This window comes from Hevea brasiliensis, chromosome 1 (assembly GCF_030052815.1).
Source record: "Hevea brasiliensis isolate MT/VB/25A 57/8 chromosome 1, ASM3005281v1, whole genome shotgun sequence".
In the NCBI taxonomy this organism is placed as follows: domain Eukaryota; kingdom Viridiplantae; phylum Streptophyta; class Magnoliopsida; order Malpighiales; family Euphorbiaceae; genus Hevea; species Hevea brasiliensis.
The window spans coordinates 3,978,549-3,992,149 of NC_079493.1; the positions used below are offsets into that span (position 1 = coordinate 3,978,549).

The 13,601-nt window shown below is 33.1% G+C and overlaps 1 protein-coding gene and 1 pseudogene across 3 annotated transcripts; one reads left to right on the forward strand and one right to left on the reverse strand.

Moving 5' to 3' along the window:
* The first annotated feature begins 3,892 nt into the window (after positions 1-3,892).
* Positions 3,893-9,334, forward strand: LOC110646524 (arogenate dehydratase/prephenate dehydratase 2, chloroplastic). 3 transcript variants are annotated; one of them, XM_021799995.2, is made up of 12 exons: positions 3,893-4,356; positions 4,443-4,510; positions 4,584-4,676; positions 6,350-6,550; positions 6,627-6,707; positions 7,423-7,518; positions 7,602-7,679; positions 7,785-7,874; positions 7,980-8,047; positions 8,195-8,279; positions 8,351-8,426; positions 9,027-9,334. In XM_021799995.2, exons 1-11 carry the CDS (start codon positions 4,098-4,100, stop codon positions 8,408-8,410), a joined length of 1,179 nt encoding a protein of 392 aa, XP_021655687.2. In that variant the 5' UTR covers positions 3,893-4,097; the 3' UTR covers positions 8,411-8,426; positions 9,027-9,334. The 3 variants fall into 3 exon arrangements, with proteins under 3 accessions (XP_021655687.2, XP_021655686.2, XP_021655689.2); XM_021799994.2 differs by having other exon boundaries at positions 3,894-4,356; positions 9,038-9,334; XM_021799997.2 differs by having other exon boundaries at positions 3,895-4,356; positions 8,198-8,279; positions 9,038-9,334.
* Positions 9,335-9,437: 103 nt separating this feature from the next.
* On the reverse strand, positions 9,438-10,934 carry LOC110646526 (NEDD8-specific protease 1-like; annotated as a pseudogene).
* Between the last annotated feature and the right edge of the window lie 2,667 nt (positions 10,935-13,601).

The following is a 13,601-nucleotide window of genomic DNA, read 5'->3' on the forward strand; positions in this document are numbered from 1 at the left end:
GGAGGATCAGGGTTGGTACTTGGAATGTTGGATCACTTACAGGAAAATTAATGGAGCTTGTGGATACCTTGGAAAGGAGAAGGGTGAATATTGCTTGCATTCAGGAGACTAAATGGGTAGGAGAGAAAAGTAAGGAAGTGGGTAATTCAGGTTACAAACTGTGGTTTACTGGAAAGGAGAGAAATAAGAACGGAGTGGGTATAATCATAGACAGAACATTGAAAGACGCAGTAGTAGCTGTGAAAAGAGTAGGAGATAGAATTATACTAGTAAAGTTAGTACTAGAAGGAGAAACAATAAATATAGTTAGTGCTTATGCCCCACAAATAGGACTAGACAGTGAGAGTAAACAAAGGTTTTGGGAAGATATGGATGATTTAATGCAAAGCATACCGAATGAATAGAATGTTTTCATTGGTGGAGATTTGAATGTACATGTAGGAAGTGATAGGCAAGGTTATAAGAATGTTCATGGAGGTTTTGGTTTTGGCAGTCGAAATGATGAGGAAAAAAACATCCTGAATTTTGCTATGGCATACGACCTAATACTAGCAAATACCTACTTTATAAAAAGAGAGTCACATTTAGTTACTTTCAAAAGTGGGCAACATAGAAGCCAAATCGACTTCCTCTTAACCAGGAAGACAAATAGAGCTCTATGCAAGGATTGCAAGGTCATTCCAGGAGAGGCTTTAACAAGTCAACATAGGTTGGTGGTCTTGGATGTCAAGTTTAGGAACAATTCAAGTAAGGTTAGAAGAAATAGTGTAGCTCGAACAAAGTGGTGGGAGTTCAAAGGAGTAAAGCAAGTGAAGTTCAAAAATGAGCTTCTCGAGTCCGAAGTATGGAAGCTAGATATGGAGGCCAATGATATGTGGATACAGATGGCATCAAAGATTAGAGAAGTAGCTAGAAAAGTACTTGGAGAGTCTAAAGGACATGGACCACCCTCAAAAGAGAGATGGTGGTGGAATGAGGAAGTACAAAAGGCAGTGAAGAGAAAAAGGAAATGGTATAAGAAATTACCTAAATGTGATAATAATGAGGCATATGAACAGTACAAGATAGCAAAGAAAGAGGCAAAAAAGGCAGTTAGTCAAGCAAGAGCACAGGACTTTGAAAAGTTATATGAGAAACTTGGAACTTAAGAAGGGGAGAAAGATATTTATAGATTAGCAAGGAGTAGAGAAAGAAAATGTCAAGATCTCAATCAAGTTAGGTGCATTAAGGATAAAGAAGGAAAAGTGTTGGTGAAAGATGAGGACATTAAAGAAAGATGGAGAAATTATTTTAATGATCTCTTTAATAATAGTCAAAATGGTAATAGCGTGAATATAGATTATAGAACAATAGAAAAGAATGTAAATTATACTAGAAGGATTCGATCTTTAGAAGTAAAGGAAGCACTTAAGAGAATGAAAGTGGGTAAAGCCTGTGGACCAGATGAAATACCAATTGAAGTGTGGAAGTATTTGGGAGATATGGGAGTGGCATGGTTAACTAAATTATTTAATAAGATTCTAAACTCAAAGAAAATGCCTGATGAATGGAGGAAGAGTATTTTAGTACCTATTTTTAAAAATAAGGGAGACATACAGAGTTGCTCAAACTATAGGGGAATTAAACTCATGAGCCATACTATGAAGTTGTGGGAGAGAGTTGTGGAGCATCGACTACGTCATGATACTTCTATCTCTCTCAATCAATTTGGTTTTATGCCCGGTCGTTCAACTATGGAAGCAATCTTTTTCATTAGACGCTTGATGGAGAAATATAGAGATGTGAAGAAAGATCTACACATGGTTTTTATTGATTTGGAGAAGGCTTATGATAGTGTTCCAAGAGAGATCTTATGGAATGTGTTAGAATAAAAGAGGGTATCTATTAGGTACATACAAGTATTGAAAGATATGTATGAAGGAGCAACTACTATTGTGCGCACAGTGGGAGGGGACACAAGTGATTTTCCGATCTCAATTGGATTACACCAAGGATCAGCCATAAGCCCTTACCTTTTTACATTAGTTTTAGATGAACTGACGAAACATATACAAGAGAGTATTCCTTGGTGCATGATGTTTGCGGATGATATTGTTCTGATAGATGAGACACGAGAAGGAGTCAATAGGAAGCTAGAACTTTGGAGAAGTACTCTAGAGTCAAAGGGTTTTAAGTTAAGTAGAACGAAGACAGAATACATGCATTGCAAGTTCAGTGAAGGCCAAACTGGTGATAGGGAAGGAGTTAGTTTGAATGGGGTGGTACTGTCTTAAAGTAATAACTTTAAATATCTAGGCTCAGTCCTTCAAGTAGATGGGGGATGTGAGGAGGATGTTATTCATAGGATTAAAGCCGGATGGTTGAAGTGGAGACGTGCCACGGGAGTTTTATGTGATCGTAAGATTCCCAATAAATTAAAAGGAAAATTTTACCGTACAGCCATACGACCGGCTATGTTATATGGTAGTGAGTGTTGGGCACTGAAAGAGTCGTATGCATCTAAGATAAGAGTTGCAGAGATGAGAATGTTAAGGTGGATGAGTGGCCATACTAGACTAGATAAAGTCCGTAATGAAAGTATCAGAGAAAATGTAGGAGTGGTGCCAATTGAAGATAAGTTGAGAGAAGGAAGATTGAGGTGGTTTGGTCATGTGAAGCGTAGACTTACGGAGGCTCCAGTTAGACAAGTAGAGCACGTTAGGTTAGAGGATAGAAAGAAAAAAAAAAGGGGTAGACATAAATTAACTTGGAGGAGAGTAGTACAACATGACTTAGAAGCATTACACATTTCTGAGGATTTAACCCAAAATCGTTCAGAGTGGAAAAAGCGAATCCATATAGCCAACTCTAAATTTTTGGGATAAAGGCTTAGTTGAGTTGTATAAAAATTAAATTAGTAGTATCAACTTAAATATATATTTATTTTTAATTAATATATTTATTTTATTATTTTATTAATATTTAATTTTTTATATCTCTTTAATTTTAATGATTATTATATTTTTTAATCCACATAGTTATTTATATGGGATTTATATTTTTTTTTTGGTATAACATAAGTTATATATATGATTGATGTATTATAGTTGGCCCCAACAAAAAATATTTCTTTGGCTCTGCCCCTGCTTGCCAGTATTCGATCCCTTATTGGAGCTTTGTCTATTCCTTGTTTCCTTTCTTTGGCCATCCCTGATCCAGATGATTTGGCTCTCCTGAAGTTTGGCCTTCTAAAGACATTGGTTTGCTGTTTTTAAGGGTGGTTTACCTGGTTGATTCCTCGTGGCCTTGCATGGTGGGAGTTTGCTCTGGTTTTCATTAGTGGCTAGCTTCATCCCAGGTTATGGAAGGAAGGTGTGGTAATGACGCAAAATCTTCAGGTCTTCTCCAGCGGAGTTGGCACTTGCTTAGTCCTAGGGATCCCAGTTTGGTTTTGGGCTGTAGCCTTGTTGTGTTAGGTTAGATTAGATGGATTCTTTATTTGGTTATATGTACTCTCTTCAGATTTTTGACCCGTGGATATATTTGGCCACCTTAACGAAATGCCGATCTTTCAATATTATAAATTTAAAAAAATTAAAAAATTATATTTCAACACTATAATTCATATTGAATTTAAAACTTTCAAATTATTTTTTTAAATAAAAAAAATATTTTAAATATTATTAAAAAAATAATATAAAAAATTATTTCATTATTTTAATATTTTTATAATTAAAATTTATTAAATTTAATTTTAATTTATTTTTTAACACATTTAAACTAATATATTTAAAAAAATAATATTTTCAACGGCACCTCTAGCAATAATATCAAAAAAGCTCCGAGTATTATTATTTTTTTATTAACAAAGAGATAAATTGTGGAACGGGGTCGGCTCATTTACCCCTTACACGACACTAATGATAATTGATACACGACAGTGAAGGCGAAGCCTAACAATCACGGCACATAGCCAACCCACCTTCTGTAAAACTATACTCCCGTACTTCGGACGTCTAGCCTTTTTCTCCTTTTCTCACCGCCTCCACTTTCCTCAGACTTTACAAATATCCCTCTCTTCCTCTCTCTCTCTCCCATGCACCTTACCTAACTCATCAATGGCGCCTTTTGTTATACGGTCTCTTGTTACCCCTCTTCCGGGCCAAATCGCCGTTAAACACTTGCCAACTGATCAATTTCCCAGAATTGAAATCAAATTGCCGCTGATTTTGGTTAAACCGCGTCGTAATACGATTTTTTTGGCCTCTCTTCATGGAGAAAACGAGAGAGCAATCGAGGCTGAAGGGAAGAACACTCAGGCTGCTCTTCAATTGCAGGATTCTCCTTACGACGTCGTTTCCAGAGATGCGCTCCCGAGTAGAGTTGCCCTTTCTTTATTGTTTGATTATACAACAAAACGATTTTGTATCTTTGAAAAAAAATTTTTTTGGTTTTTTTATTAGGGCCGTTATCGTCTTCTCAATCCTCCAGTTCGGTCTCTGATGGGTCACGTCTTCGCGTTGCTTACCAGGTAACTATCATTCTATATGTGTTTATACTGAAATTCTTAAGACAAATGATTGATTCTTCGATAATATGTGCAGGGAGTTCGTGGCGCGTACAGCGAATCAGCGGCTGAGAAAGCCTATCCGAATTGCGAAGCAGTACCATGTGAGCAATTTGACGCGGCTTTTGAGGTGAAATTTTGAGCCCTTGCATTCTGGAATCGGATTTTGTTGCATGGTTAGATGTATTTCAAGCTCTGCAAATAGTATTTTTTTTATGCCATTTGTCCATGTAGTAATTTGTAATGTGGACTGTTAGTTGTTCCTCTCCTCAGCTAATTTCCAGTAGTCGATCTTGGATTTTAATTTTATAATTGTCAGTGATATGGTCTCTGAGTTTAATAGGATTGCATTTGTAAAGCAAAATCAAATCCATTTTATTGAAGTCTGTTTGTATGATTATCATATTGATTTAGTTGCATGGTGTATTAAATATTCATACTGCACTTACTAAGAATTTAGGATTATTTTATTGCCTAATGGCACAAGTTTTGCCTTTGCCAGTGCCTTTCCTGAGTTATTATGTAGGTCTAATGCTATATGACCCCATTTGTATCATGTCTATTTTTATTTTATTACCTTGAGCCAGGCCAATACAATTTTAATTCTTACTTCATTGTTACATTGTTGTTACTTTACCTAACCATGTAATTGGAAAATGACCAATAGTTTAGTGTAAGATGTGGTCCTTCAAGATTGAATAGAATATGCTTTGGGCTCCAAGTAGTTCTGAGTGGAGTTGACGTGAGATACAATATACCATAGTTTGCTTGAAGCGTATAGACCTCTGGAGGTGGATTTTAGGTCATCATAAATAGCAAAATCTTATCCTTGACATCACATGTGGGTTAACATTTTTAGTCCCTTGTCGTTACTTTATGTTTTATTGGGGGTAAGGGTGGAAAAAGTAGCTTACAATATTCTCAAGTGTAATTTAAACTTTTTCGAGCCAGAGTGAAAGACCCATCCACATCTCTTAGGGAGCCGCTAAAGTGGATGTGTCTTGTTGAGTTGCTGTAGACCATTTTCCTTTCTGACCCAGTTAAAGTGGTGGAGGTGGACATGCTTCTTTAGAGATTGGTTGTGCCACTGAAGGCATGCAAATACAAAATAGATAAATAAATAAATAAAGGGAGGATGAAGAAGTGAAACAGAAGTCTGGTTTAAGGAAAAGATACCATATAAAAAACCTCCAGTGGACAGCATCTAGAGTATAAAAAGAATTACTTCAGCCAAGCGCAATGAAATTTTCTTATAATTCTTTCACCTGTATTTATAACCAATTAAATTCACAGAGAACGTTCCCTAGAATTGGAAAAATGTTTGGAAGGAGCTGCTAGGTGAGAAAACAAATCTTTTGTTGGACGAAATGCTTGCTTCTGCTCAACTTAGGGATTTCAAAGCAATCCAAGCATGCTATCTATGTTTTGAACAGTGAGGATCACTGTCATACGTTTTCCTCTGGAAAACTTTGAAAAAGAGAAGGCAAATCAGGATATCAATCTTTTATTTTTCCTTGGTGTTGCCGGAAGTATCATTATCAGCTTAGGAGCTTAGATTTCAAGCATTTTTTTCATTTTCCTTCCTCCATGTACTCTGCTTGAGTTTTCAAGTTGTTGTTTAGTATAGCGTTTTTGAACTTTTTACAGTATTTCAGATGAAAATGTTTAAAAGAACCAAAATAATGGTTTTTAAGATTGTCTTTGTCTGGGGAAACTTGTGAGTTTCAAATGCATGAATTCGCACTTTGATCCTCAATGATGTGTTTAAAGGTTGATATATCTTTTCTTTTATCCATTTCACAGGCTGTTGAACGATGGCTTGTGGACAGAGCAGTTTTGCCCATTGAGAATTCCTTAGGTGGGAGCATCCACAGAAATTATGACCTTTTGCTCCGTCATAGACTGCATATAGTAGGGGAAGTGAAATATGCTGTTCGCCATTGCTTACTAGCCGATCATGGTGTTAAAGTTGAGGACTTGAAGAGGGTCCTAAGTCATCCGCAGGTTATTGTGAAGTACTATCAACTAATCTCCCATGCCTAGTTTCATGCTTTTTATGTTGTACCTGATCATATTTCAGGCCCTTGCTCAATGTGAGCATACATTAACAAGTTTGGGATTGGTTAGAGAAGCAGTGGATGATACTGCTGGTGCAGCAAAGGTAGGCCTTAATTTGGTAGTTGGTTAGCCCATTTCTCTTCCCATGTGAGTTTTAGAGACTTGATTTCATTTGCAGTCACTAAACTTGTCTCTAGTGTTCATTAAAGTCTTTAAATTTAATTTCTCTTAAAAAAAATCAGTTAATCACTGGGACAAAATTTCAGCCAAATTCAATCTATAAGTTTGACGTGGAAAACAGTTTGGACTTTCCAAATATGTTTTACATATGAAGGGAGTTATTCAAAACAACTCTCTAAAAGACATGAACAAAAAACTTGTGTATAGAGAGAGTGGTAAATAAAAAAGATGAAGATCTTTTCATCTCATATCTTTACCCGTAAAGAGAGAAGGGAGGAAAGAAAGAAAAGGTCTACTAACGAGTCCACTATTGGTTTAAATTTGGTTGGATATTGGTCCTAGTGTTTTGATTGTTACAAAAATCAAGGTTGAGTGATTTTTAAGAGAAATTGAAACTTTGTATGATGGGAGTATTTGTGGTGCATTCTAAGAACCGTCTTATGCATTTCTAGGATTGCTGGGAACCACTTTTAGTAGCAAACTACGAGGAAGCTCATGGGTCAACTCTGTGTAGTTAATTCTCTTGTTCAGTATGATCAGATATTGGAGTCTTGGTTTCAGATGATTACATTTTATGAATTACGACCATTCATGGCCTTTGAGTTGTTGCAATTAAATGATTTACTCTAATCATGTAGCATGTTGCGCTTCACAAACTGAAAGACACAGGAGCTGTTGCTAGTTCTGTGGCTGCAAAGATTTACGGGTTGAATATATTAGCTGAAGATATTCAGGTTTGCATCTCAATGTCTTTGTATGGTGATATACTTCTGTTTGTGATGAATATGCTGCATCACTTACACTCTCCTTCTTACAGGATGATTGTGATAATGTTACTCGGTTTCTGATGCTAGCCAGGGAGCCAATAATTCCAGGAACGGACAGGCCATTCAAGGTTTTTCCTTTCATAATACTAAGTACTGGTTATTAAGATCTTGATATCAATATTGTTACTTCTATTGCTGAGTTTTACTTATGAATGCGGTTCTTGAGATCTCAGACGAGCATTGTTTTTTCACTTGAGGAGGGTCCTGGAGTGCTTTTCAAAGCACTTGCTGTTTTTGCTTTGCGGCAAATCAACCTTACTAAGGTATGTTTTTATCGCCTCATGATATATACTGTCTCTCTACATAGACAGTTGCAGATTTGTGCTGTAGGCTATGTTTGTACCTTAGTTGTTTGTTCTCTTAACCAGATTGAGAGTCGTCCATTGCGGAACCAGCCCTTGAGAGCATCTGATGATAGCGACAATGGGTTTCCAAAGTAAATATTTTGAAGATCATTGCATTTTGTTCTCAGATTGCCTTTTTATGCTAGCTTCATAATTGGAGAAGTGCTTATACTTCACTTTATTTTTATCTGCCAGACAGTTGATAAATTCTTTACCTGATTTATTTATATATTGTTTAGCAGATACTTTGACTATCTTTTCTATGTGGATTTTGAGGCATCAATGGCCGACCAGAATGCACAGAATGCCCTCAAGCACCTGAAGGTGTGTCTTCTTCTTGAACCGATTAAAGTGGCATAAATTAACATTGACATGAAATGATCCTTCTTTGACAGGAGTTTGCGACTTTCTTACGAGTTTTGGGGAGTTATCCAGTGGATACTAGCATGATATAAATGATCCTCTAACACGGTAACAACCCAATATCTATGTTCCTCTTAACTGTTGACTAGCAGATAAATTGTTAGGCTTGTGTAAGGTGGTTCTATGGTCAAAGCAAAGCTCTCTCTTTTAATAAATTACGGAGACAATTATATAAATTATTTAAAATTTGTACAGCCCCACATCGTTCTGCATAATCTGCACAACCACTTAGCAAGCTTCCTTTGTCACATATTATCTGAGGAACTAATTTGGAGTTTGGACTAATGTCTTCAATGACCGTAGCTAACGGTTGCTGATATGGTCTCTTAATTTCATTTGGCCCTATTCATATGATGTTAATTGTTGATTTCAACCCCCAGGCCATTCAAATTTCTATGGCCTTTTATTCTCTTTTACCCATTTCTATGAGTGCTAGGTGGTTCTGTGAAAATTTTTACCTGGTTTTATTTATGTGTGACTTTAGTGATTCAAATTTTGTGCATATTTTATTTGTTTCTGGCCATTTTGGGGTTGGGCTGTGTTTTTAAGATGTCCAAATTTGTTAAAACACATTGACAGGCAAATGTTTTCTTGATGGTTTTTGTTTTCATTCAGTTTTATGAGCTTTCATTTTGATGCTAGTAGTAGTGCTGATGCAGGGACCTGGAGGAAAAAAATTACCCTGATAAGAATGGAAGCACTGATGATATTCCTTTTTCAAATTTATCACTAAATGGATGCAGCAAAACTTGATCTATCGCCATTTCATCCAATTTTGTAGTGTCTTCTCAATACTTGCATATGTAATTAAGAGTTAATTGGGTATTTTTATAGAGTTTGTTATTTCTTTCGTGCTTGGCAATTTTTTCTGTGGGTTCACTTACGAGTCACCAATGTTGGGCATGACATACCAAAATGCAATACAAGAGAAGTTACAAATTCAAATTCTTTCTTTCCTTTTTAGTGTTTGATTACAATAGGGTACTTGATTGATCAATACATTTGTTCGTGACAACTCATGTTTGAGGTTCTTCATTGCATGTGCATCACGGTAAGACTTTATTTGCTTTCCATAAGACTTCTAATCAGAAGTAGAATTTCATTTCGCATCGCAGCAAACAGCAGCTGGAGTAAACCTGCTCCTTCACAACAGAACCATAGACCATCTGTGTCTTTGTGGTCACAGCTTTCATTCCAGTAGCATATGGCCTTTGCAATGGCTGTAACACGTAAGTCACAATTACAACCATTCACCTGCTGAAGTGAATTAGGGCCTGTTTGGTTTAACCGTTGAATACAGTTGATAACTGTTAGCTGATAGCTGTTACTGTCAGCTGATAACTGATAACTGATGATAGTTGATTTATATTAAGTGTTTGGTAAAATTATGTTTAGCTGCTGTTGTTGATATGTGACATGACCAATAAAGATATATATTATATAATTTATTTTATTATTGAAATAAATATAAAATTATAAATTTATTATTTTATATTATTTATTTTATTATTAAATTAAATATATAATTATCAAATTACTATATTATATCATTTATTATATTATTAAAATAAAAATATAATTATTAATCTATTATATTTTATTATTTATTTTATTATTGAAATAAAAAAATAATTAAATTTTTTAAAAAATAATTAAATAATTTAAAAAATATAGATAAAATGATAAAGTAATTATTATTGTTGATAAAGAAAAAAATTTATAATTAATTTTAAATTTTTTAGATATAAATAAATATTAATAAAAAATATTTTAATAAAATTGAAATGTGTTAATTAAAATGTTAAAATTATAAATGAAAAATATAAAAATATTAATAATATTAATTTTTGAGTTAAATAAAAAAGGATAATATGATCAAAATAAAAAATGAAATTAAATCAGCTATCAGTCGATGAGAAACAACTCTAAAAGTAGAGCTGATACAAACTGCAGTTGATGGGTACCATATCAGTTATACATCAGCTATCATCAGCTATCAGTTTTATTTTTTAAAACTTACTAAACACTCTAGTTTACATGTTTGAGTGTCTATTAGCTATCAACTGCACCAACTGTACTTAACAGGTGAATTAAATATCCTCTTAGAAAGTTCTATATACTTGGCGTGACCTGCTCCATGGGAGGCACCTTTAAATCCTACAACAGCTTTATAAAGTTGCAAAGCATGTCTTTTGTTCATCCCTGAATAGCTATCATGATGAACAAAGACATTAGCATCTTTCTCATATGCAAGGAGGTTCCAATGTGATCCACCTTCAGCAAGGCTCACATCATCGTTGTTATTGACGGGAAATATCACCAAATTCTTTTCTGGTAATTGATTCAGTCTCAGGACGGTTCGATATCCAAAAAGCAATTGAAGGTGGAACCAGTAGGATGTCTGCTGATGGAATGCTTGAAGAAAGATAAACTGAAATAGAACTCGATGATTCGATCATTAAGAAAATCTGGACCACTGAGGATGTCCAGGTCTGATTGCCTAAGAACAACATCATCGAAGCTGAGAATCTTTTCATCTCCTACAGATCTTCCCATGCTGCAAATTTATATATAAATTTTCTGGTCAAATATACCTCAACCAAGTTAGATTAAAAACCAATTATAACTTTGAAAAATTCATTAACAACTTTTCACTGTAAAAAATTAGAAAAACTAGGTAATTTCTTTCATTTAAAGTGTCCAAGAAAATTCAAGAACATCAAAAAGTAAAAAAGACAAAAAAGCTTGAAGAGAATTGAAGCTGTTAAGCTATGATCATGCTGTTGGGTGTGTAGACAAACAAATTAGGCAAGCTAAATGAAAACGTTTCATTTTAGATGAACTAGTAAGATACAAGAAATCTTCACTGAGGGATTAATTTCTGGAATGATAATTGATATATAAATTTTTTTTAAACTTCTGAATCATCAAACACGCAACTACCATCACTTTTGATATGACAAATCTTCGGGCTTCCCTCAAACATTCTCTTTCAAACCAAATACTAAAAGACTTCCCATTATTTTCACTTCCATACTTTCCTTGCGCATAAGCTTCTTCTGAAGCGGTTTCGCTGTGCGGGATATATGTCCAGCCCCAGCTGGTTGGCCTGGGCCCTTCATTGGCCCAAGTCTAACACTAATAAGACTCATCTCATATGGACAAGGCCCCCAATTAGATCATCTAGAAGGTAAGGTTCAGAAGGTTTGAATTTGAGACCTTGCGGCTTTAGTATCACTTAACAAAACTAATGAGCCTTTTTATGTTTTTTAATTAAATTGAATTTGTAATTTTTTATATTTTAGATTCATTTGGTATTGTGAAAAATAATTTTTATATATATAAAATTTTTTAAAATTTTTATATAAAAATATTTTTTTATTATTTTATTATATTATTAAATTAATAATATTTATTTAGTATATAATTATTTTTACATTTTAATAAATTATTAAAATTTTAAAATTATTTTAATTTCTTAAAAAAAATATTTTTTATTAATTTATATTCCTATCCTAAATACTAAAAAATATTTTGCGTTAATCAATCAAAGTCTTATATCTCACTGGTCAAAAATTAATTAAATCTAGTAACTGCAATTGTTTATCCTTTTCCAACACTTTATATAAGATTTCCATTTCCTGAATCCAATAATCTTTATGGTATTTCCTGAATCCAGTAATCTTTATGGTGTTTTGTACACAACTTGATGTCAGATACAACTTGGTGAACATGAACATGAGCTAATTGAGATGAACTCAAACAATGAGAAACAGAAAAAAAAAAACAAAAAATAAAAAATCAAAAATCAATCAATCAAAAAAAAAAACAAAACAATTAAATAAAAATGCTTTGCTGTGCTTTTTGCTTTTTTTATTATGTGCTTGTGTGTTTTTATTTTGTTTTTTTTTGTGTTGTTTTTTTTTTGTGTGTGTGTGTTGGTTGGGTTTTGTTGTTTGTTGTTTTGTTGTGTCTTTCTTCTTTTGTTACTATAATGTTTATTTACCTTTTATATTTTAGGAGAGAGTAATTGTGGTTAATATATTAATTAAATTAATAAGTTAAATTAAAATAAAAAGTAATTAAAGAAAATAATGTTTAATTTTGGTTGTTTTTTTTTTGTACATCTTTTAGTTTGTTGTGCAATGGTAGCAATGGCTTGTTGCAAGTAGATTAGATGCATGAAGCAGCAAGAGAAAAGAAATTTTATGAAAATGAATGAATAAAAATTGTGTTTGAATATTTGAATTTTTGAGACAGGTTTTTTTTCTTTTTTGTGTTTTGCTTATTTTTTTTTTTTTTTTTTCTTTTTTTTTTTCATTTTTTATTTCTTTATGCATTATACATTATACATTAATTATTTCTTTCCAAAGTTGGGTAGTAGAGATTGATCAGTATTTATTGATGATAGGAGAGGATGATTTGATGTTATTTTGGATGTTGAGAGCTTTAATGTGCTTCGGCTTTCATGCTTTGCTGATTTCAAGTTGCTGTGTGCTTTCTTTTCTTCTGTTCTGTTCTTTCTTTTTTTTCTTTTCTCTCTCTCTTCTTCTCTCTCTCTGCTGACTTGTTTTTTGTTTTTTTTTGTTTTTTTTTTTTTTTTTTTTTTTTTTTTTTTTTGTTTGTTTTTTTTTTTTTTTTTTTTGTTTTTTTTTTTTTTTTTTTTTTTTTAATTTATTTTTTTTTTAAATTATATAATAATAAATCGTTTTTTTAAAATTTTTTAAAAAAAAAAAAAAAAAAAAAAAAAAAAAAAAAAAAAAAAAATTTTAAAAAAAAATTTTAAAATTTGAAAAAATTATAAAGATGTGACTAAAGAGAGAGAGAGAGAGAGAGAAGAAGAGAGAAGAGAGAGAGAGAGAGAGAGAGAGAGAGAGAGAGAGAGAGAGAGAGAGAGAGAGAGAGAGAGAGAGAGAGAGAGAGAGAACTTCTAGCTATTGATGTTATTGATGTTTTTATTGTTGTTGTTGTGTTTGTGTTTTTTTTTTTTTTCTTTTCTTTGAATTGCTTGCCACAATGTATGCTTTTAAAAAAAAAAAAAAAAACTTTGCAAACTAAATGGTAACAAATGGTAAGAATGCTGATAAATTGATTTTTATTGTTTGATTTTTTTTTGTGCTTGTTTGATAAGATTTTTAATTTTGATGATTTTTGATTGTTGATTATATACATTGCATATTTTGCACTTGAAGAGTGCAAAAATGTTTGTTATACCAAAATGTG